This window comes from Dipodomys merriami, unplaced genomic scaffold, assembly GCF_024711535.1.
Source record: "Dipodomys merriami isolate MVZ:Mamm:240054 unplaced genomic scaffold, mDipMer1.0.p SCAF_11, whole genome shotgun sequence".
Classification (NCBI taxonomy): domain Eukaryota; kingdom Metazoa; phylum Chordata; class Mammalia; order Rodentia; family Heteromyidae; genus Dipodomys; species Dipodomys merriami.
This window is the reverse complement of record NW_027202382.1, coordinates 19,872,553-19,895,246: the sequence shown is the minus strand read 5'-3', so window position 1 is coordinate 19,895,246 and position 22,694 is coordinate 19,872,553. Positions and strand designations below refer to the sequence as shown.

The following is a 22,694-nucleotide window of genomic DNA, read 5'->3' as shown; positions in this document are numbered from 1 at the left end:
CTGGGAAGTTGGCTCAGTGGTAGAACGTTTGCCTTGCATGCCTGAGGCCCTGGGTTCGATTCCTCAGCACCACATAAGCAAAAAGAAAAAACCCAGAAGTGGTACTGTGACTCAAGTGGTAGAGCGCTAGCCTTGAGCTGAAGAACTGAGGAACAGCACCCAGGCCCAGAGTTCAGGCCCCACAACCAGACCCAAAAAAAAAATTTATATGTTCATTACCCCATGGAGTACCAAAACAGTTTCTTTGAGTAAGAGTCTGCTAAAAGCAGTTCCTCATTTCCTTTTTAAAAAATATTTTATTGTTATTATAAAGGTGATATACAGAGGGGTTATAGTTACATAAGTCAGGTAGAGTACATTTCTTTTTGGACAATGTCACCCCTTCCCTCACTCCCAGTTTTCCCCCCACACCCACAAGTTGTATAGTTCATTTTCAACATAGTGTCAAGTGAGTACAATTGCTTCATTTGTTCACCCTTTGTCCCTCCATTCAGTTCTTGATTTCTTAAACCACAGATAATCCATTGTCTATGGTGTCCACTATCCCTTACTTTTAAAGTAAAGCGGGGACTTCAAAATACTTGTAATGTTTTCTGGAAAATCCTTCCAAATAGTGTTCTGTGTTCCCCAATTTTGTTTCAGCTGTCTCCATCACAAATCCAGTTTGTTCACAGGCAATTCTTTTTGCCTCTTGCTTTATCATCCTTCCAAAGCACCTCATAAAATAACTTTTTGTATCCGCATTTCTCATTTTGACTAATGTTTATTAAATTACACTCTCAAGTAAGGTTGGCAAAAATAAGTTTGAAAACAAACACAATTGCCTCTTGGTAAGCACAGAAAGCAAATGACTCACAGACAAACCAGAGCTCCACTACCAGCCTGAGCATCTGTGTGCCTGCTGTGGGAACTGGCTAGTATGGCTTATTAAGGAAATGATGAGTCCAAGATATCAAATACATGCTCTAAACAAGATATACAAGTAACCAATAAACATGTGAAAAACGCTTGATGCCATTAGTTATTACAAAAATGCAAATCAAAACTATACTGAGCTCTATGCCAGTGGCTTTTAACTGTAATCCCAGCTACTTGGAAGAATGTGATTGGTAGGATCTTGGTTTAAGGCTGGCCTGAGCAGAAACTTCTCAAGACCCCTTTTCTCAACCAAGAGCTGGTGGTATGCACCTGTTACCCTAGCGAGGAATAAACTGAATGTAGATGAACTGCAGCCCAGGCCAGTACTGGGCAGGAAGCAAGACTCTATGTCAAAAATAAGTAAAAATCAGGGCTGGAGGCATGCATGACACTCGACAGTAATAGTTAGTGCCTGCTTAAACAAGAGTCCTGAGTTCAAACTCCAGTACTAAAAAGAAAACAAAACAAAAAAAAAAAAGCTATACTAATACATAATCCACACTCCATGGGATGACTGTAACCAGAAACACAGACATTATTAGCGCTGGAGAAGATACAAAGAAACTAACCCTCAAATCTTGCTGGTAGAAATGTAAAATGATACAACTACTTTGAAAAATAGTATGGCAACTCATGAAGCTGTCAAACATATGAGTTGGCATGTGACCCAGAAATTCTATTCCTGTATATACACAAAGAACTGAAAAGATATGTCCCCACAAAACAAACTAAATATCCACTGCTGGAGGAATGCATACACAAAATGTGGTATATCTAAACAACAGAATATTATTCTGCCATAAAAAATTAAATTTTAATACCTGCTACAACATGCATGAACACTGAGCACACTATGCTAAGTGAAAGAGGCCAGACAAAAACAACTACACAGGAGAAGATTGTATTTACTTGCATTTCCAGAATAGGCAAAGCCTCAGAAACAAAACAGATGAGTAGTAGCCAAGGGTTGGGGGAGGAGGGACGGCGAATAGGTATAGGGTTTCTTTTGAAGGTGAAGAAAATGTTCTTAATCAGATAATGGTGATATCCAACTTAATGGATATACTTAACAGTGTACTTATAACCACAAACTTTTCAAAACATTCTGTCAGCTTGAAAGATGGAGAGGCTTGGGAAAGACTTTTGGGGAACAATGGAAGGGTTGACATTGATCAAAATGTATTGCACTCAATCTAACTGAAACTCCTTTGTACAACTATTTAAATAATACATACATTGTATATTATGTGTGTTATATATACACACACGTGTGTATATATATATACATATATATTGTTAGTATTGAGAAATGCTTACTAACAAAGGTCAGGAAATGCAGGCAGAAATATCCACTGTATGGAGCTGGGAAGGTGGCTCAGTGGTAGAGCGCTTGCCTTGCATGCATGAGGCTCTGGATTCGATTCCTCAGCACCACATAAGCAAAAAGAAAAAAAGCCGGAAGTGGCACTGTGGCTCAAGTGGTAGAGCACTAGCCTTGAGCTGAAGAGCTGAGAGACAGAGCCCAGCCCAGAGTTCAGGCCCCACGACTGGACCCCCCCCCCAAAAAAAAAAGAATCCACTGTACATGTAGGAGACTAGTTACCTCTCTTAAGGACTAAAGATCCCTTGAGGGCAGGCTGGCCTCTTAGGCATGTCCTTTTGCATCTGGTATAGTAGCTTAATACCAAGGCAAGCCTTACATCAAGGATCACTAAGTACATTAATATCTACATTTTACATACCAGTGTCCTGACAAGATTCCACCACTAGCACTTTTTGTTCCCCAGAATCCTGAATTGCCACCAACTAGGAACTTCTCTTATTTTTTTTTTTTTGTTTTTTATTTTTGTTGACGGTCGTGGGGCCTGAACTCTGGGCCTGGGCGCTGTCCCTCAACTCTTCAGCTCAAGGCTAGCGCCCTACCATTTGAACCCAGCGCCACTTCCAGCTTTTTCTGCTTATGTGGTGCTGAGGAATCGAACCCAGGGCCTCATGCATGTGAGGCAAGCACTCTACCACTGAGCTACCTTCCCAGCCCCTTAATCTGACATTTTATGCTACCCATTTATTCTCTTTTTGCCACCATGTAACAATCCAGAGGACTCACTTCTAACTTGTGATATTTTTAAAACCTAGTTTCAGTCCTCCATCTGGTATCTATCACCACATGCCACATGTTGGTGGCATTTTAATTTATAACATTAACTTCATTTGTTCTCAAACACCCTCAAGCCAAAAAGGACCATCCATTCCTGTTACAAGTAGGGGAAAAGCAAAGGAACATCTAAAGCTACACAGTCTCCTGAGTTCAAAGTTCAACTTTATTCACAAATATTGTGTGTTTTTGTGTCTGTGTGTGACAATAAGGGAACTGAACTCAAGATGTGGACATGTCTTTAGTTTTGTTTTTTTTTGTGGTCAAGGCTAGTGCTCTTCCACTTGAGCCACAGTCTACTCCCAGAGTTTTCATGCTTGAGTTTGTCTTTGGGAGGTAAAAGGGGGGGGGGGTGCAGAAAAGGAGGGACAAAGGGTGAACAAATGTAGCAGTGCTATTCATTAGACACTAGCCAGTATGAACTATACAACTTGTGGGTAGGGATGGAAGGGGAAAACTAGGAGGGAAAAAGAGAAGGAGTGACTTTGTCACTCCTAATTCATTTAACTGTAATCCCTCTGCACATCACCTTTATAATAACAATTTAAATATTTTTTAAAAGAGCCTAAAAGACTTTCCTGCCTGAGTTGGCTTTGAACCACCATCTCAAATCCCAGCTACCTGAGTAGCTAGAATTACAGGTGTGGGCCACCAGCACCTGGCTACAAATGTCACCTCAAACCTTTGTACTTTTGACACCCAGAGAATTTCCTAAAAAATTAAATTTTTAAACAGTAAACATCAATAAAAAGGTGTACAATTTAAGATTTTTTTAAATAGCAACAAGCTAATGTCTAGAATGAGTGAGTAGAACACTGAAGCAAGAACCAAAAAATGGGAGAGGGGGAAACGGTTTAGAATAAGAAGAAATAAAAAACAGCCCCACTGCTATGGGGAGACGAAATATCAAGAGATGAAGGGCGAGCCAGGTGCCAGGGCTCATGCCTGTAATCCTAACTACTCAGGAGGCTGAGATCTAAGGACTGCCATTGGAAGCCAGCCCAGGAGGAAAAGTTCATGAGACTCTCATCTCTAACAAGCCACCAGAATGTTGGAAACAGAGCTGTAGCTCAAGTGGTAGAGCATCAGCTTTGAGCAAAAACAGCTAAGTGTCCAGCACCCAGGCCCTGAGTTCAAGCCCTAGTACCAACATACATGCACACACACACACACACACACACACACACACACACACACACACACACACACACACACGAAGGGCAGTGCAGACTCATTCAACTTCTTTGCTTGTCTTCATCAAGGAACATGACCCTAAAACTGGGAAGATAAAAGGGAGCTAGCAACTAAGTTATTGTGGACAGTGGAATACAGTGGACAGTGGAATATAGAACAAACTCAAAAGCATTTCCTTCTTGCTCAAACTTACTTACTGATACTGAAAATTCTCCTTTTGGGGGCAGGGGCAGGGGCAGGACTAGGGTTTAAATCAGGGCTCTACCACTTGAACTATACCTTCAGCCCTTTGGGGTTATTTTCAAGGTCAAGTCTGAATTTATGCCAGAACCAGGTATATCCTGTAATCCCTCCCTGTGCCTAACCATTGATGAAAATGGAATTTCAACCTCCCAAATAGTAGGATTTATAGGCTTCAGCCACTACACCCAGCCCCCAGGAGAAAAAAAAAAAAAAAAACAACCAACTTTAGATCTGATGTCAAAACTACTGCTGCGTATTATTTAAACTATTCTGACAAAACGTCAGAGTATCACAAATGAAGGAACACATCCACCATGCTTAATAAAGGGATCATGCTGAGAAACCTCATCTATGGGTAAGCTTGCCACATTATCTGCTGAAAAACTATAAACTAACAAGTCTTTGAATACAGCAGAAAGAGAAAGCCACCATAGGAAGGCTCTCCATTTGTTTTCCTCTTAAAATGGAAGATGACACAGACATTTACATAACTAATACTAACTTGATGGTCTGACCAAACCTTTTCATGATAGGCTGGTGAACCAAATAGAATATACTCTATAAAGAAGAAGCTCAAAAATCTATTCAACTCAAATAAGAGGATTGCATAGCTCATTAAGCCTCTGATGGCTAACATGTCAATGTCAACCAACTTGGTAGGCAGTTGCCAGTAAACACTTCAAGTGTCCATCCTTTTCCACAATACAGATTAAACTCCTATTAATCAAATAAAGCCATTACCTTTCTCTTCACATTTGCAAGTGTCAAAATGCTCTGAATGAACTAATACATAGCCCAGATGGAATCAGGTTCCATACAGGTCACAGGAGGCTAAAAAGGATAGTCCAAAACCAAAACTGACAGCTGGGAGTCAAGGATAACATTTAGATTTCATAACTCATGTACATGATTGAGTAAATTTCTGTTTATTAGGAAATAATATAACAAAAGCTGCTTAAAAAAAAGTCAGGTGAGGTGATATATACCTACCTGTAATCACAGAATTCAAGAGGCTGAGGCAGCCTGGGATATGAGATTCTGTCCTAAAATTAAATTAAATTTTTAAAAGCTAATGAAAAACTCAATTCAAGCTGCATTAACAGATACTTATGTCCAAACTAGTTAAGGTAGTTCTCAATTCATCAACTAAAGAAAATTCACATTTTCCCTACCACTCTTTCTTAGTCTTTACAAAGTTGTAACCAGAATCTACAAATACCATTTAAAGATCTAGCTTTATATCTAGAATTCTTTAAATATAATCTTAGTATTAGGGAATGTTTTACTTTATCAACCTAATTTATTGGCATAACAGTGATAAATATTCCTTGAAAGTAATTATTATTAAATCCAAATCTCTTTTTTAATAAAAGAAACAAAAAATTAACTAATTTGCCCCACCAAAATAACATAGTTCCGTAGTAATGCCCATGATCCCTACATTATTCCCCTTTTTTCCCACCCCATGTTGTTCCCCAGTCCTCTATGTCCCTTTCTAAAACCTGTCCTATGCATCAAAGATTAGACAGTATACACACAATCATCCATCAACACTACATTTTGCTAAGGACAAATTAGCTTAGCAAGAACAAATAACCATAGCACATTAGCCCATAAAATATTTTGACATGGTATGATCACTTACTAGTTTGATAACCAATATTTGTTACAAAAAAAATAACTCCAATATACAAGTGGCCTTTATTCCTAAAGTGTGATTGCTTATTAAAGCATTATCTCACATGCCACTTACTATTAGAAAAATATTCGATTTCATGGATGGCAATGCTTTCCATGGACATGAATTGTTAAGTGTGCTCATAAAACATACCATGTGAAAGCTATTAAAAGGTTCTGAGGCCTTGAAACCTCAACACAAGGCTATAAGCTTTTCTTCACATTGGGTATAGGAGCCCGGTGCTTGAGAGGGTCTTGTTCTTCCCTCCCTCCCTCTCTCAGAAACACCTCTTCACTAGCCCAAAGGTACAAAGGTTGTTTGCCAGGTGGGCTAGCAGATTCCCAGTGGCCTCATGTCCATCCTTCCTCCTCTCTATTAAAGAGGAGGCCCAGTAAAGGATTTAGAACCGATAAAAAGACAAGTGAGCAAAAGATTGGCTGATGACCAATGAGCATCTGCTAGGCCAGTTCAACAAGAACACCCCCCCCCAGTCCCATCCCCCACACACACATACTCCCTACCTCACCCCCTCTCACAAATGAGACCTGGCTGCCTCTCCTTGCCCCAGGGCCTGAATCCTTGGGATCCTCTGGGACTCCTTTATAAAGGAAGAGGGAACTTTACTGCCCAGTCCCCTCCTCCCCAGTGTCATCCAATAAAGCCCCAGCAAGCTCTTTGTTTCCAACAGCTGTGGGAGGGCAGGCGGCCTTGGAAGGGAGGGGAGAGGTCAGTCCCTGGCTCCCTGGGCTGCCAATCTCAGGCCCTCCAGCAAAAACACACAAGGGGACTCTGCATCCTTTTTTTTTTTTTTTTTTTGGCTTTACACACATCACCCTAATAATCCAGGATACACTTTGCTACCCAGGGGGACGGCTTGGGACCTCATCACCTATTTCTATAACCAAACAACACACAAGAAGAGTCCTAGGCATCCATCCCGTCCCTCCTCAAGGGAGGATGACTCTTGGACTCTTAACCCCTCCTCTTTCAATGCCTAGTCCAGGGTGGCTGCCTGAGCCCCAGGCATCATCCATCCATCCACACACAACACAAAAACACAGGGTCATTTCCTGGGGCCTGGGACTTTGCCCTACCCAGATGCACAAAACTGTGTGACACCTCCTCCCTCCTCCATCTGGCTTCTGAACCCCACAGACCTGCACACACGTTAAGCCCCCAAGTCCTCAGTACCACCCTTTACCCACAAGACCCTTCTGAGCTCCCTGGAGCCCTAAGGAAGAACCTCCCCAGCACATGGTCACTACTCTGGTCCTTTGCCTCAGGTGCCCCCGGCTCCTTATCATCTCCCACCGATAGCACCACACACACACACACACACACACACACACACACACGACCACTCGGGCTGCTCCGTGCTCCGCCTCGCGGGTCCCAGCCTCACCAGGGCACCGCACACGGAGCCGCCCTCGCCCGGGCCCCCGGACACCCAGGGACGCACGCACGACCACTCCCCATCCCGAAGCCCGGCTCTCCCGCCCCGGCTCCTGGGACGCCCCCCCCCCCACGCCCAACACACACACACACACACGCAGGCTGGGGATGCTCCCCAAGTCCAGCCGTGGGAAGCAGCGGCAGGGGTGGCGGGGAGGGCAGGGGTGGGCAGAAGGGAGGGAGGGAGGGAGGGTCCCCGGGGGCGGGCTCCGACCCGTCCTACCTGAGCAGTTGATGCTCTTCCCTTTGCCACCGGGACAGTCCCCGCCGCCGCCGCCACCAGCCCCGCCGCCGCCGCCACCGCCGCCGGGAGGCTGGTTGGAAGCGCGGCTCCCGGGCAAGGAGAAGGCGAAGAGCAGAAGCACCGACGTGTAGCAGCAGAAAGCGAGCGGGGGCGCAGCAGGCAGCCGGAGCGGCGCCAGGGCGGCCGCGGCGCCCATGGCTGGCGCCCCTGGACGGCGGGAAGTCCGGGGAGCTGCAGGCCAGGAGCATCCAGCCGTGCGCCCCGAGCGCTGCGCCGCCGTCTGGGCGCCTCCTAGCACGGGGAGCGCCGCACCCCCGAGCAGCCCTTCGGCATCGCCCGCCCCGCCCGCGCGGCGGCACTCGCCAGGCCCCGGGGCTGGGCTGCGCTCGCTCGGGACGGAGTCGGTGGGCACCGCGCGCACGCGCGCGCGTATGTGTGTGTGTGTGTGTGTGTGTGTGTGTGTGTGTGCGCGTGTGTGTGTGCGCGCGCGCGAGGGTCGCGGGAGCGTGCGCACGGGCGCGCGCGCGCGGAGGCTGAGCGGAGACCCGGCGCGCGCACGGCGGGGCGGGGGTCTCCACGAGAGGGCAAGGCCCGGCCCTCCCCACCACCCTCGCCGGTTCGCTTTCCCTTTGTGTCCGCACCCGTCAGCCACTGCGTCACAAAAGACCCCGGCCCGCCCGGCGAGGGGCGCGTGACGGAGCGGGCGGGGAGGGAAGGGGGGGCTGCGACCCCGCCCCGCGCACACCCCCGGCGCCCGCGCCCGCAGCTCCGCCCCCTCCCCGGGCCCGGCGCCGCCTCCGGGGCAGCTATTGTTCCAAAGGCGGGCGGGGAGCAAAGGGGCGGGGGTCGTCCACACCCCTCGGGCGGGCTGCGGGGCGGCGGGGGCCCTGCCCGAGCACCCCGGGAGCCCCAGCTGTCTGCCCCCGGACAGGTTTTTATTCCTAACGAACCTTTGTGCACTGTTTTGGAAGCGTTTTCCTTCCAACGTTTTTGAAAGGCTTGTGCAGGAAGGGCAGGTGTCTGCCGTCTGCTTTCCAGGTGAACACGCTGAATGGAGAACCAGAAGGGGTGACTTGTCCAAGGTCACCGACGGAGAAAAGGGCAAGATCGGGATTGGAACTCAGGCTGTGACTGCTCCAGAGATGCCGTTCTCCCAGATGCTGAGTGACAGGGAGCCAACTCCCACCTGATTCCCAGACTGACCGCGACAGAATCCCACATACCGCCTTTTTAAAGTCCCACAGTGCCCTCCTCCCCTTTAACAGCGAAGACTTGGACAGGATTTGCTGTGGAAAAGGCCTTGACGAAGCTCTTTGTGAACATTCTCGCCTGTTTCTTTGCACCGCCCGACAAGGGAGCCCATATTCGGATCGTGTTGACTCAATTGGAACCCAGAGACTTAAAGGTGATCTGACTCCCAGTCCAGTGCTCTTCTGACCACCGCTTGTTCCCCCTGATACTTAGTGAGATCAAGGACTTAATTCTGCCAAAGTCCTTTTTTTTCCTTTTTCAGTATATTTTTGCCTTCCATCTTGGAATTTTAAAATCTCATTGAAAAACTAATCAAAGATGGGCACTGGTGGGCTCAGGCCTGTAATCCTACCTACTTGGGAAGCTGAGAACTGATGATCTTGGTTAAAAGCTAGACAGGGGGGCTGGGAAGGTGGCTCAGTGGTAGAGCACTTGCCTTGCATGCTCAAGGCCCTGGGTTCGATTCCTCAGCACCACATAAGAAAAAAGCCGGAAGTGGCGCTGTGGCACAAGTGGTAGAGTGCTAGCCTTGAGCTGAAGAGCTGAGGGACAGTGCCCAGGCCCAGAGTTCAAGCCCCACAACCAGACCCAAAAAAAAAAAAAAGCTAGACAGGGCAGAAAAATCCATGAGACTCTTATCTTCAATTAAACACCAGAATGTTTGAAGTGAAGGTATGGCTCAAGTGCTAGAGCACCAACTTTGAGTGTAAAAGCCAAGCCTAGAGCACAAGGCACTGCCAGTACCATCACACCACACACACACACACACACACACACACACACACACAAGAAAGAAAAGAAAACTGATCAAGTTGTCTCATAAAATTAAGAAATGTCAATTAAATCTTCCCTGTACCACTGATAAAAGCCAATTTTTTTAAAGTATGAAAAGTCACCACAAGAAAGTCAACTAGGAAAAAATGTGAGAGAAAACAATATAAAGGCGTTATAATTGAAGTAAAGGGAAAAAATTGGGAACACGTCTAATTCACAAAAAGTATACAATAAATATAAGAAGACATTTAAACCATTAGTAATAAAGGGAAAATAAAGCCACCAGATTGTCTTCTTTTGGGTGATTAACAGAGCTAAGCATATTGACAAACCTTAGCATTATTAATTTATGCATTTGGGGAAGGCAATTTGACTATGAAAGAAACTTTACAGTGTATTTACCATTCATCTAACAATTTCATTTATCAGAATTTACCCTAGAGAAATTATTGGATAAACACAAAAAGATGTATTAATAAGGAACTCCATCACTGTCTCTTTATAATAATAAAATATAACCTAAATGTTCAACAGTGGTACATCTTTGTAGGATGGAGTATTGTGCAACTTTAAAAATGATTAGACTGACATAGAAAAATGAGCACGCATAAGAAAGTCTTATTTTTATGAAAAGATGCATGTGTATCCATCCACAGGAAAAAAAATGTTGAGACAGCACAGCATTGCAAGTAGTTTTCTCTGAAAAGTGGTTTATGAATGTGATACTTATTCTTTAGATGTTTCTGTACAGTCTGAAATTTTTAAGTGAAAAATTTTTATTGTAATCACTTTAGAAACAATGTTCTTTTACACTGTACTTTCACCATGCTCTTTATATAAATAAATACACTTTGTTTTGTTTTTATGCACGTACCAGGGCTTAATCTCAAGGTTTGGGTACTGTCTTTTAGCTTTTTTAATTCAGAGCTGGTGCTCAACCACTTATCCTCAGCTCCACTTCCAGCTTTTTGGTGGTTAATTAGAGATAAGAGTCACACAGACTTTTGTGCCAGGCTAGTTTTGAACCTGGATCCTCAAATCTCAGCCTCCTGAGTAGCTAGGATTACAGGCATGAACCACTGGGACCTGGCTATAAATTTGTGCTTTTAACATTGTATTTAGCTTTTTTTGTCTGAATCTTTCTAAAGTGTTATCAGGGGCATGGCAATTGTTAACTAAAATTGAACAGGTGTGTTTCCCAGGCCTTGTTTGCCAAGCCATAGGCAAAGGCTTCTTCTCAGCTCACTCCTTTACCAACTGCTCTACTAAGCTCTGCTAAGCTCAGCTTCACCCAAACTTCTCCCCTGACCCTGCATCATGGTTCTTCCAGTCCTAGTATTCTGGCCTTAAATTTTCATTTTCATCTGTTTGCTGACCTTAACCCAGGCAGAAATACTAAGAGCAGATAACCCTTAAGTAAAAAAAAAAACAAACAAGCCTGGGACGATAAATCACAATTTAATTTATATCTGCATCTTTGTCCAAATGAGGTAAGAAAAATTCAACACCAATTGCTCAGAAGTTTTCACATGGAAACTTTGAAACAGGATTTCTCTCTTTGATCTTACAATCTCAGACAGAAAAAGGGATCTTAGAAGTTATCTAACCTCCTATCACACTTTGGTACTAGTGACCCCAATATACCAGATCGAAGAATGTGACACCATATAAAAACTACCCAGTGGGTTTAAAAGGACTATAAATCTCTGAACACTACTCCAGACAGTTTGGGCAAAGCTTCAGCATCTCTTTTCTTTGAAAGTTCTCTAGATAATGCAGGTACGCTGCCATGTTTAGAAGTCCATGACTTAACTTCATTCAATCAGCTATTTTTCTTTGACAGACAAAGTCGAAATAAAATTTCAACAAGCATGAAAACAAGAATCATTGCTCATAGGTCTCGTGTGAGTCTACAGATCTAGGCTAGATCTGGTTGGCTATGCTTCAAACTGCAGATCCAGCTGGTCTTGAGGCAAGTGGAGAGGCTAAGCTCTGGTCCACTCCCCCAGTATTCATTCCCCTGGCTAAAAGGGCAGCAGCCATCAGAATACAGTAGTAGTGCAAGGGAACAGGGGAAACTGCAAGCAGTTTGCACACTGCTGCTTCTCCATGTCTGCTAACATCCCACTGGGCAAAGCCAATCCCAGAGCTGAGCTCAAAGACAAGAAGGAGGGAAGTTTATTCCTATAGATGTGAAAGGAAGCAGTGAATAATTCTAAGCAATAATTTACCAAGGCTGGACACTGGTGCTTCACATCTATAATCCTAATTACTCAGGAGGCTGAGATCTGGGGTTCAAATCCAGCCTAAGCAGAAAGTCCATGAGACTCTTATCTCCAATTAAGCAATACAAAGTGAAGAGTGGAAATATGGCTCAAACCATGAGAGTAAAAGCTCTAAGGGACAGGACCCAAGCCCTGAGTTTAGACCCCCTTACCAATACACATACTATTACTACTATTACTAATAACATTAATAACCATATAATCTACCAGAGGTCCTCTACATGCACACCATTAATTATTCTCTTTAAACATAAAGTTCCAAGTAACAGAAAATTCAACCAAAATTAACCAACAAAATGGGATTAACTTGGCTTGGGTTTTATTTTATTTTTATAATGCTAGAGGCGCATGCTCTCTTAGGAGTTCTTTTTGTCCTCAAACTCCAGCTTTGCTTGTGGAAAACACTACATTCCTTCAAGAAACCTTTATGAGCATTCCTTGCATGCTAGGCACCACAACAGCCTCTGGGGGCAAGAGATAATCCTGTCCTGGCTGTGAGGGAGTGGAGAGACATCTGAGAATTAACAGTTACAACACAGTGTGATAGGCTGGGGTAGGAGTAATTGGCAAATCCCATTCCATGCTCCCAGTCCTGCCAAAATCACAGCTTTTCTAGACCTCCTGCTGAGTGGGCTAGCAGCATAATGAAGTCCTGATGAACACTAATGAGACACCTTGGGGCTGACTAATTGGCCCTAGTAGGACAGAGTCACAAAGCTTGAGCCAGAGACAGGAAAAGGGGTGATTGATGGTGGAGCATTGGCACAGCTTAAAACTGACCTCTAATCTGATTTGAATAACTGGACCCCACTTCATAAAAAGAAAGGAGTCTTGTTTTTTTTTGAAAAAAAAATGGGAATATAGTCATTCATTCATTCAGCAAATTTGTACAATAGGTCTACTAGTCCCTGATAATTCATTAATAAATACAAAAGACTTGGTTCCAGTCCTTAGGAAGTATACAGTCAAATATCAAACAGTTGTGGAAGTACAGTTGTAAACTTGTTGAAATGTTGTCTGTCTCCCCTAAGGGGGTGACATTTATGCTAAGATCTGAAGGATGGATGGAGGTTGACCAGGAGATGAGGATGTGTTCCAGGAAAGCAAGCAAAGGGCCTCTTTGTAGGAGGCTCTGCATGCTGGCCAGTAAGTATAAGAAGAACCTAAGACAGCAAGGTCCACTTATTTAGACTTCCATTGATTCATCAAAAATCTACTGAAGGGGCTGGGAAGGTGGCTCAGTGGTAGAGCGCTTGCCTTGCATGCATGAGGCCCTGGGTTTGATTCCTCAGCACCACATAAGCAGAAAAAAAAAAAAAAAAAAAAAAGCTGGAAGTGGCGCTGTGGCTCAAGTGGTGGAGTGCTAGCCTTGAGCTGAAGAGCTGAGGGACAGCGCCCAGGCCCAGAGTTCAGGCCCCAAGACCAGATGCAAAAAAAAAAAAATCTACTGAACAAGCCGGGCTCTGGTGGCTCACACCTGTAATCCTAGCTATTCAGGAGGCTGAGATCTAAGGATCGAGGTTCAAAGCCAGCTCGGGCAGGAAAGTCCGTGAGACTCTTATCTCCAATTAACCACCAGAAAACTAAAAGTGGTGCTGTGGCCCAAGTGGTAGAGCGCTAGGTTTGAGCTGAAAAGCTCAGTGATGGGGCCTAGGCTGAGTTCAAGCCCCACCACCAAAAACAAAACAACAACAAAATCTACTGAACATCTGTAACCCAGTTGAAGACCAGAAACAAGTCAAGTCCAGCACTTGCTCAATTATGCCAGGTAATGGTGAAGGGCAGACAAAGGATATTTACGATGCAATATCAACATGCCTCAAGACTCCACAAAATAAGCATTTTCCCTATCCTGGTTTAGAGAGAGGAAGAATTGGGGCAAGAGGAGAAAGATGAGCATAATTAAACAGTCCTAGTCAAACTGTAGCTAGGTTGATCATTATCTCAGTTCTAGTTCTTCAAGGGGGACCACAGAAGTTGTTATCACTGTCATCACTTTAGGGGAACAATGTGGTTCCCATGAGATTATCATTCCTGCTCTACGATCAGCCTGCTCATTATAGGTAATTATCCTGATGTAGGGAGTGGCGTGTCTCATTTGGCTCCGCTTTTCTTTGGATGTGGTTTCCACCCCTTTGTCATAAACATCTTCTCAATCAGTCATATCCTTCCTGGAACCCAAGGTAATCTACTACAGAAGGGGGGAAGAGAGGGCGTGTCTCAGAGCAAAGGAGACAAATGTAATGAAAGGAGAGATGCCAAGCTTTCCTCCTGGTTTTAGGCAACTCAAGAGCTGAAGTTAAGAAGTCAATGATTTTTAGCAAAAGCTGTTTCTAAATACCTGCTACGGACCTATTATGATCTAAATACAGTGTTCTAAAAACAGAGAAACAGCCGCCGGGCACTGGTGGCTCACACCTGAAATCCTAGCTACTCAAGAGGCTGAGATCTGAGGATCGTGGTTCAAAGCCAGCCTGGGCAGGAAAGGCTGTGAAACTCTTTTCTCCAATAAAACCACCAGAAAAACCAGAAGTGGCACTGTGGCTCAAGTGATAAGAGCACTAGCCTTGAGCTGAAGAGCTGAGGGACAGCGCCCAGGCCCAGAGTTCAAGACCCACAACCAACAACAACAACAACAAAAAACAGAGAAATAGCATAGCAGTACACCAAACAAAGTCCCTGGGTAAGTTTAGTTTTTTATAAAGCTTATAGTCTAATAAAGGAGAATAGATAATAATGAGTTGGTGGGAGAGAATAGCTGTCAGATGGAGAAATAACAAAGATTACAACTCCCTGATAACCTGCGACAGCTAAGGGAAATGTGAGGCTCTTCCTATTTGTTGTCACTCATCTTTCCACTCCCCTTCTTCGTAGGTATTATTGCCATTTCAGTGACGAGGAAACACAGTGCTAACACGCTACAAGGCTAGGATGCTGGAGTTTCCTGGATCATACGATCCTAAAGTCCTACCACATTACAAGCAGGAGAAGGTGAAAAACAGCAGCATCTGATACAAAAACTGAACAAAGATTAGGACTCTCAAGACTGGAGCAGGGCTGCTCATAACAAAGAAATAAGCCTAAGTACAAATCAAGAGATTAATGGATAAAGAAAATATGGTGGCCAGGCATCAGTGGCTCATACCTGTAATATGAGCTATTCAGGAGACTGAGATCTGACTATCACAATTCAAAGCTAGCTCAGTAAGAAAAACCATAAGACTCTTATCTCCAGTTAACCACCAAAAAGCCAAAAATATAGATGTGGCTCAAGTCGTAGAACACCTGCCTTGAGTGGAAAAATCCCTAATTTCAAGCTCCAGTTCAAGGCCGGGCACTGGTGGGTCACATCTATAATCCTCACTACTCAGGTGGCTGAGATCTGAGGATTGCAGTTTGAAACCAGCTGTGCAGGAAAATCCATGATACTCTTATCTCTAATAAACTATATAGAAAAAGCTAGAAGTGGTGCTGTGCCTCAAGTAGTAGAGTGCTAGTCTTTAACAAGAAGCTCAGGGACAATGCCCAGGCCCTGAGTTCAAGCCCCAGAACTGGCCAAAATAATAATAATAATAATAAGCGCCCCAGTTCACATCCCAGTATGGGCATAAATGTGTGTGTGTGTGTGTGTGTGTGTGTGTGTGTGTTATGGAGAAATTTAGCCATTAAAAATGAAATCCTGGGGCTGGGAAGGTAGCTCAGTGGTAGAGCGCTTGCCTTGCATGCATGAGGCCCTGGGTTCGATTCCTCAGCACCACATAAGCAAAAAGAAAAAAGCGGGAAGTGGCGCTGTGGCTCAAGTGGTAGAGCGCTAGCCTTGAGCTGAAGAGCTGAGGGACAGTGCCCAGACCCAGAGTTCAGGCCCCACAACCAGACCCAAAAAAAAAACAATGAAATCCTGTCATTTGCAACAAATGGATGGTACGAGAGGACAGCAAGGTAAACACAAAATAAGGTAAACAATAGTATAAACAGAAAATGCTGTATATTCTCTCACGTGTAGACTATAAAGAAGCTGATCTACTAGAGTAATAGCTACTAGAAATTAGAAAAGGGTGAGGGCAAGCACAGAGGGTACAAAAAGAATGGTTAGCTATGACTAACATACTCTCTGTGCACATAATGAAAAACCAAATCCCATAAATGTGTATAGGGGCTGGGAAGGTGGCTCAGCGGTAGAGTGTTTGCCTCACGTGCATGAGGCCCTGAGTTTGATTCCTCAGCACCATATAAACAGAAATGGCCAGAAATGGTGCTGTGGCTCAAGTGGTAGAACACTAGCCTTGAGTGGAAGAGCTCAGAGACAGCGCCCAGGCCTAGATAGAGTTCAAGCCCTATGACTGACGAAAAAAGAAAGGAAGGAAGGAAGGAAGGAAGGAAGAAAGGAAGGAAGGAAGGAAGGAAAAAGAAAGAGAGAGAGAGAAAGAAAGAGAGAAAGAAAGAAAGAAAGAAAGAAAGAAAGAAAGAAAGAAAGAAAGAAAGAAAGAAAGAAAGAAAAACCAAAGCAATGCACAGTGGATCATGCCTATAATCCCAGCTACTCATCAGTTCAAAGGCAGCCCAGACAGTAAAGTCCATAAGACTCTTATTTCCCAATTAACTAGGAGAAATCAAAAGTAGCACTGTAGCTCAAGTGGTAAAGCTCTAGTCTTAAGCTGAAGAATTCAGGGATAGCACCCAAGCCCACAGTTCAAGCCCCACAACTGATACACACACACACACACACACACACACACACACACACACACACACACACACACACACACACACGCAGAATGCATCCAGGGGTGGGGGAATGGGTGTAGCTCAGTGGTAGAGCATGTGCTTAGCATGCTTAAGGCCTTGAGTTTGATCCCCAACACCCAACATTAATTAATAACTACAGCCACCAAACAGAATGGACAAGCCATCATGAGCATGTTACAAGAGATTGGGGAGATTCTGATGGGGTTTCTTAGCTTTCATGATGTTATGGTACTGGTGGGGACACCAGCCAAAGGCACCACTGTTCCTATCCACACCCTCTGTTGTGGATGGCCCTCTGTGTAATAATGGCCCTCTGTTATGGATCCAGTGTGCAGACGCCAAGAAGGCATTTGCAGACATCTGAACAAAAATGTGCTGGAAATCCAGAGAGCTAGCTAGCTATTCTCTGCCTGGAGGAGGACAGAATCCCCACTTTAATTGTATCAATTTGAAAGTCATCTCACCCAAACAGTCCCTATGAGTGGGTAGAGAGAGAAAGAGAAGACATCTCCGTGTTTTTCCTGCAGGTCTTCTTGTCATTCAATTGTTCAGAGCTGCTCTGAATTCAGAATTAAGAGTTGCCTTGATCTTCTAGCAAAGGGAAAATTTCAGCTACAATTCAAATATTTCTCCAAGGGTTTTCACTCATAATGATTATCGTAGTGAAATAGCTTCCCTGACAAAGACAAGCAATGGAAGTCGGAGGTACAATGCAGTAATTAAGAAGGTTGTCTTGGGAGCATATGCCTCTTACCCCTGACACTTGCTAGTTCTGCTGCCTTGGGGAAAGTTCCACAGCTTCTCTTTGCCTCAGCTCCATTATCTACTCAGTTCCACTTTTATCTACTTCACAGAGCTGTTGTTAGGTTAAAATGGGTCCCTTGCTTATTGCATCACAAGTACTCGAGAAATAATTGGCTAGCAGTAGTTATGTCATAGAAAGCACATGATAAATGTTATTATCTGTGTCAATTGCCGTTAACTGCAATTGTACACGAGGTGAACAGTTTGTCACGTATTACCCAATGTACCATTACCAAAAACTTAACAGGGGACTTGCTTTTGTTGTCTTCCTTCTATCATTGAGACACATGTTTGGGAGAAGTAATTTGCCCAAAATTACACAGTCAGTTGAGTAGCGAGGATGGGAACTGATTGCTCTAACTCCACAGCCTATACTTTTAAAATACAAAGAGTTAAAATCAACAGTTAAAAGAATTTGTCTGGGCTGGCTGCCTAGTAGAGAAACACCCGGGAGAGCAGCCTGGTGACTGGCAGGGGCAGCCAAGCTGTTGATACAAATTAGCCATGTGGGTCAAAGAGAAAGACAAGATGGCCTGGGAACAAGATGGCACCACTGACTTTAAGAATTCTGAAAGATCCTAGCTATTCAGGAGGCTGAGATCTGAGGATAGCCCTTCAAAGCCAGCCCAGGCAGCAAAGTCTGTGACGTTCTTATCTCCAATGAATGACCAAAAAGCCAAAGTGGAGCCATGATTCACATGGTGAAAATGTTAACCTTGAGCAGAAAAGCTCCGAGACATTGCCCAGACCCTGAGTTTAAGCTTTAGGACTGGCATGTGCATATGCACACACACACACACACACATACACACACACACACACACACAATTATGAGAGATAAAACAAGAAGCTCACTACTTGGAGAAATTAGAGTAAGTGAAATAAAACTAAATAATTCTATATTTTACCACTGAATGTGTTTAAGTATGTCAGCTTGCTTCTGTATGTATACATATGTATTGAGCATATGCCATTTGTCTGTGTGTATACATATGTAATGAGTATATCCGCTTGCCTGTGTACATATGCATAAGTGCCAAGCATATGTCATTTTTCTCTGTGTACATATATAGGGAACGAGAGTACATCTCATTGCCTCTGTGAGAGTGTGCATGCATGCGTATTTGAGGATGATAGCTGGGCCCTGTGTTTGAACATGTGCATGTGACTCGTGTACGTGTATCACTGTATATATTAACTCATCTGCACTTGTCTGTCACTTGAATTAAGCCAATTGTTTCTCAGTTCTTTCTCTTTTTTCCCAGTTGAATATTAATACCTAAAATTGAATGGACTGGACTGCAGGGAGGGAGCTGGTATCAAAGTCCAGATAGTTGAATTCAACATTGTCTGGGTTCCCAGTGAAAAGATTTATAAAGATGAGGCAGCAGCAAGGCCCCATTCTGGAGCTGTTATGCTCAGCACAGTAGTGATAAGGCATAAGGCCACGTTGGTCCCAGTGAGTTCACCAATGATAAGAACAGGGATCAGGCAGAGTAGGGAGTTTGGTGCTCCATTCAGCCAACAATATTTAGAGATTGTCCATCATATGCCAAGAAACCATGTGAGGACACAGAAGAGAACTAGAACAGACATAGTCACTATCCTAAAGTCTGGTAGGGAAGTCAAATTTTTAAAAATCCATTAGTAAAGCCTTTTGCAACAAACAAAAAAAACTAGAGCCATACACATGCTAAATACATGTTGTATTCTCCTTTGAGTTATGGGGGCAGGGGACAGTACTAGAATTTAAATTCAGAGTGTTGGCTCCCACTTGGCTTGCTTTCTTTACTGATGCCCTATCGCTTGAGCCATGACTCCAGCCTGGTTTTTATTGCCTATTGTAAAGATAGAGCCTCATAGACTTTTCTGTTTGTGCTGGCTTCAAACTTCAATCCTCTGGATCAGCCTTTTTTTTTGGTGTATGCTTGCCTGGGGCTTGAACTTAGGGCCTGAGAGCTATCCCTGAGCTTTTTCGTTCAAGGATAGCAGTCTACCACTTGAGCCATAGCTCTACCTCCTGCTATGTGTGCATATACATGCATGTGAGTGTGTGGGAATGCATGTGTGTGTGTCTTCTAACCAAGATCCTCAGATCTTAGCTTTAGCTAGGATTATAGGCATGAGCCACCAGTGCCCAGCTGTATAGTATTCTTAAAAAATAAAGAAAGTGGGCTGGGAAGGTGGCTCAGTGGTAGAGTGCTTGCCTTGCATGCCTGAGGCCCTGGGTTCTATTCCTCAGCACCACATAAGCAAAAAGAAAAAAGCCGGAAGTGGCACTGTGGCTCAAGTGGTAGAGCGCTAGCCTTGAGCTGAAGAGCTGAGGGACAGCGCCCAGGCCCAGAGTTCAGGCCCCACGACCGGACCCAAAAAAAAAAATAAAGAAAGTGAATGTTAAATGTTCGTCCCAAAATAATTATGTGCAAGGTAATACATTTGTTAATTAGATTCAACTATACCCACAAGGAAATATACTTCAAAACATCATGTAATACACAATAAATACATGTGATTTTTTTTTTACATGTGATTTTTATCTGTGTGGGGTTTTGTTTGTTTGTTTTGCTGGTTCTAGGGCTTGAACTCAGGGCCTGGACACTGTCCCTGAACCTCTTTATGCTCAAGGCTAGCGCTCTACCACTTGAGCCCCAGGCCACTTCTGGCATTTTCTGAGTATTATTGGAGATATGACCAGATAGGATGAAGTTAAGCGAAATGAACCCTAAGATAGGGACACAAGTGGTTTTTTCTTTCTTGCTATTGTAGATAACATATTTATAAGGTACCATGTGATTTTTTTGTTGCTTTGTATGTTCCTCCCCACAGTACAAGCCCTGTTTTCACTGTATTTGATGTTGGTATAGTTTGGGGAGGGGAAGGGAAAAAACAAAATGTTTAAATAGGGATACAGGAGACCCATTGCAACAATGAGATGTACAAGATGCTATGTCGAAAAACGAACTTTACAATTTTGGGGGGGAGGTGGATGTGGAGGGAAGGGATGGTAGGGGAAAAACAAAGAAGGAGGCAATAATGCTTGATAAGAAATGTACTCATTACCTTGCTCATATAAATGTAACCCCTCTGTACAGTATTTTCACAATAAAAAACTTGTTTGTTTCTTTGTTTTAAAGAGCCTCACAAGGGGCTGGGAAGGTGGCTCAGTGGTAGAGTGCTTGCCTTGCATGCATGAGGCCCTGGGTTCGATTCCTCAGCACCACATAAGCAAAAAGAAAAAAGCCGGAAGTGGCGCTGTGGCTCAAGTGGTAGAGCGCTAGCCTTGAGCTGAAGAGCTGAGGGACAGCGCCCAGGCCCAGAGTTCAGGCCCCACGACCGGACCAAATAAATAAATAAATAAATAAATAAATAAAGAGCCTCACAAAACCGGGCCGCAGGTGGCTCACGTAATCCTAGCTACTCAAGAGGCTGAGATCTGAGAATCAATTCAAAGCCAGCCCAGGCAGAAAAGTCTGTGAGACTCTTACCTCCAATTAGCCAGGGGAAAACCGGAAGTGGTGCTGTGGCTTAAGTGGTAGAGTGCTTACCTTGAGCTGAAGAGTACAAGGTCAGAGCCCAAGCCCAGAGTTCAAGCCCCATGATTGACCAAAAAAAAGAGTCTCACAGACTTTACTGCCTGGGCTGGCTTTGAACCTTGATCCTCAGATCTCAATCTCATGAGTGGCTAGGATTACAGGAGTGAGCCACCAGCACTTGGTTTTATCTGTGCATTTTTTATTTTTATTTATTATTTATTTATTTTTGGGTTCGGTCGTGGGGCCTGAACTCTGGGCCTGGGTGCTGTCCCTCAGCTCTCCACCTCAAGGTAGCATTCTACCACTTGAGACACAGCACCACTTCTGGCTTTTTTTTTTCTTTATGCTTATGTGGTGCTGGGGAATCGAACCCAGGGCTTCATGCATGCAAGGCAAGCACTCTACTACTGAGCCACCTTCCCAGCCCCATCTGTGCATTTTTTTAAAACGAAGAAACTGAAATGGCAGCTGCAGCTGAAGCCTAAAGAGTAAATGACTAGAATGATGTTGGTTATTTCAGGAAGCAAAGACTTCCTGCAGGACTATTATATCAGAATAAGGATTCAGTCTTGATTTTATGATTAATCAGGAGTTGGTATGTAATTGAGGTATGTAATGAGGAGCACAAGACAGGGAAGATCATGAGTGAGGTCAAGTTGGCTACATAGCAAGACCATATCAAAAAAGGAAGGAAGGAAGGAAGGAAGGAAGGAAGGAAGGAAGGAAGGAAGGAAGGAAGGAAGGAAGGAAGGCAGGAAGGAAGGAAGGAAGGGAGAGAATGAGAGGGGGGGAGGAAGGGAGGGAGGGAGAGAGGGAAGGAAAGAAATAGGAAAAGATTTTAAGGGCCAGAAACAATGGTTTATACCAGTAATCTCTGTTACTCTGAAGGTGAAGTTCAGAAGGATTGCACTTCTGGAACATCCCAGGCAAAAAGTTAGTGATATACTATCCCAACTGGTAAGCCAGGTGTGGTTGAATATGTTGTAATCTCAGCTACTGGGAGACTGTAGGTAGAAGGGAAGTAATTAGCCTTGCTCAGGGAAAAACATTAGACCCTATCCTAAATATAAAGCAAAAATTGTCTAGAGGTGGTGACCCAAGTAGTTAAGTACCTGTCTAGCAAGCACAAGACCCTGAGTTCAAATGCTAGAAACACACACATACACACACACACACACACACACACACACACACACACACACACACACACACACACACAGATTACAGCAGGGAAGAACCCACCCAGCACTATGTTTGACTGAGTTTGAGAAAGATCATTGGGTAAAATGGAGGTTATATGAATACCATCTCTATGGGGCTGGGAATGAAGAGCTCTTGACTAGCATGTGTGAGGACTTGCATTCCATCTGCACCACTGAAAAACAAACAAACAAGGTTCCAAGGAAGCTGTTAAACC

The 22,694-nt window shown here is 44.2% G+C and overlaps 1 protein-coding gene across 1 annotated transcript in view; it reads right to left on the bottom strand.

Annotated features, from left to right (window-relative positions):
- Tmeff1 (transmembrane protein with EGF like and two follistatin like domains 1) overlaps positions 1–8,480 on the bottom strand; it is an 82,899-nt gene extending 74,419 nt beyond the window's left edge. The window contains exon 1 of the mRNA XM_070010791.1: positions 7,864–8,480. Coding sequence (XP_069866892.1) covers positions 7,864–8,080 — 217 coding nt within the window. The 5' untranslated portion in view covers positions 8,081–8,480. The remainder of the gene's footprint in view (positions 1–7,863) is intronic.
- Positions 8,481–22,694: the final 14,214 nt, after the last annotated feature.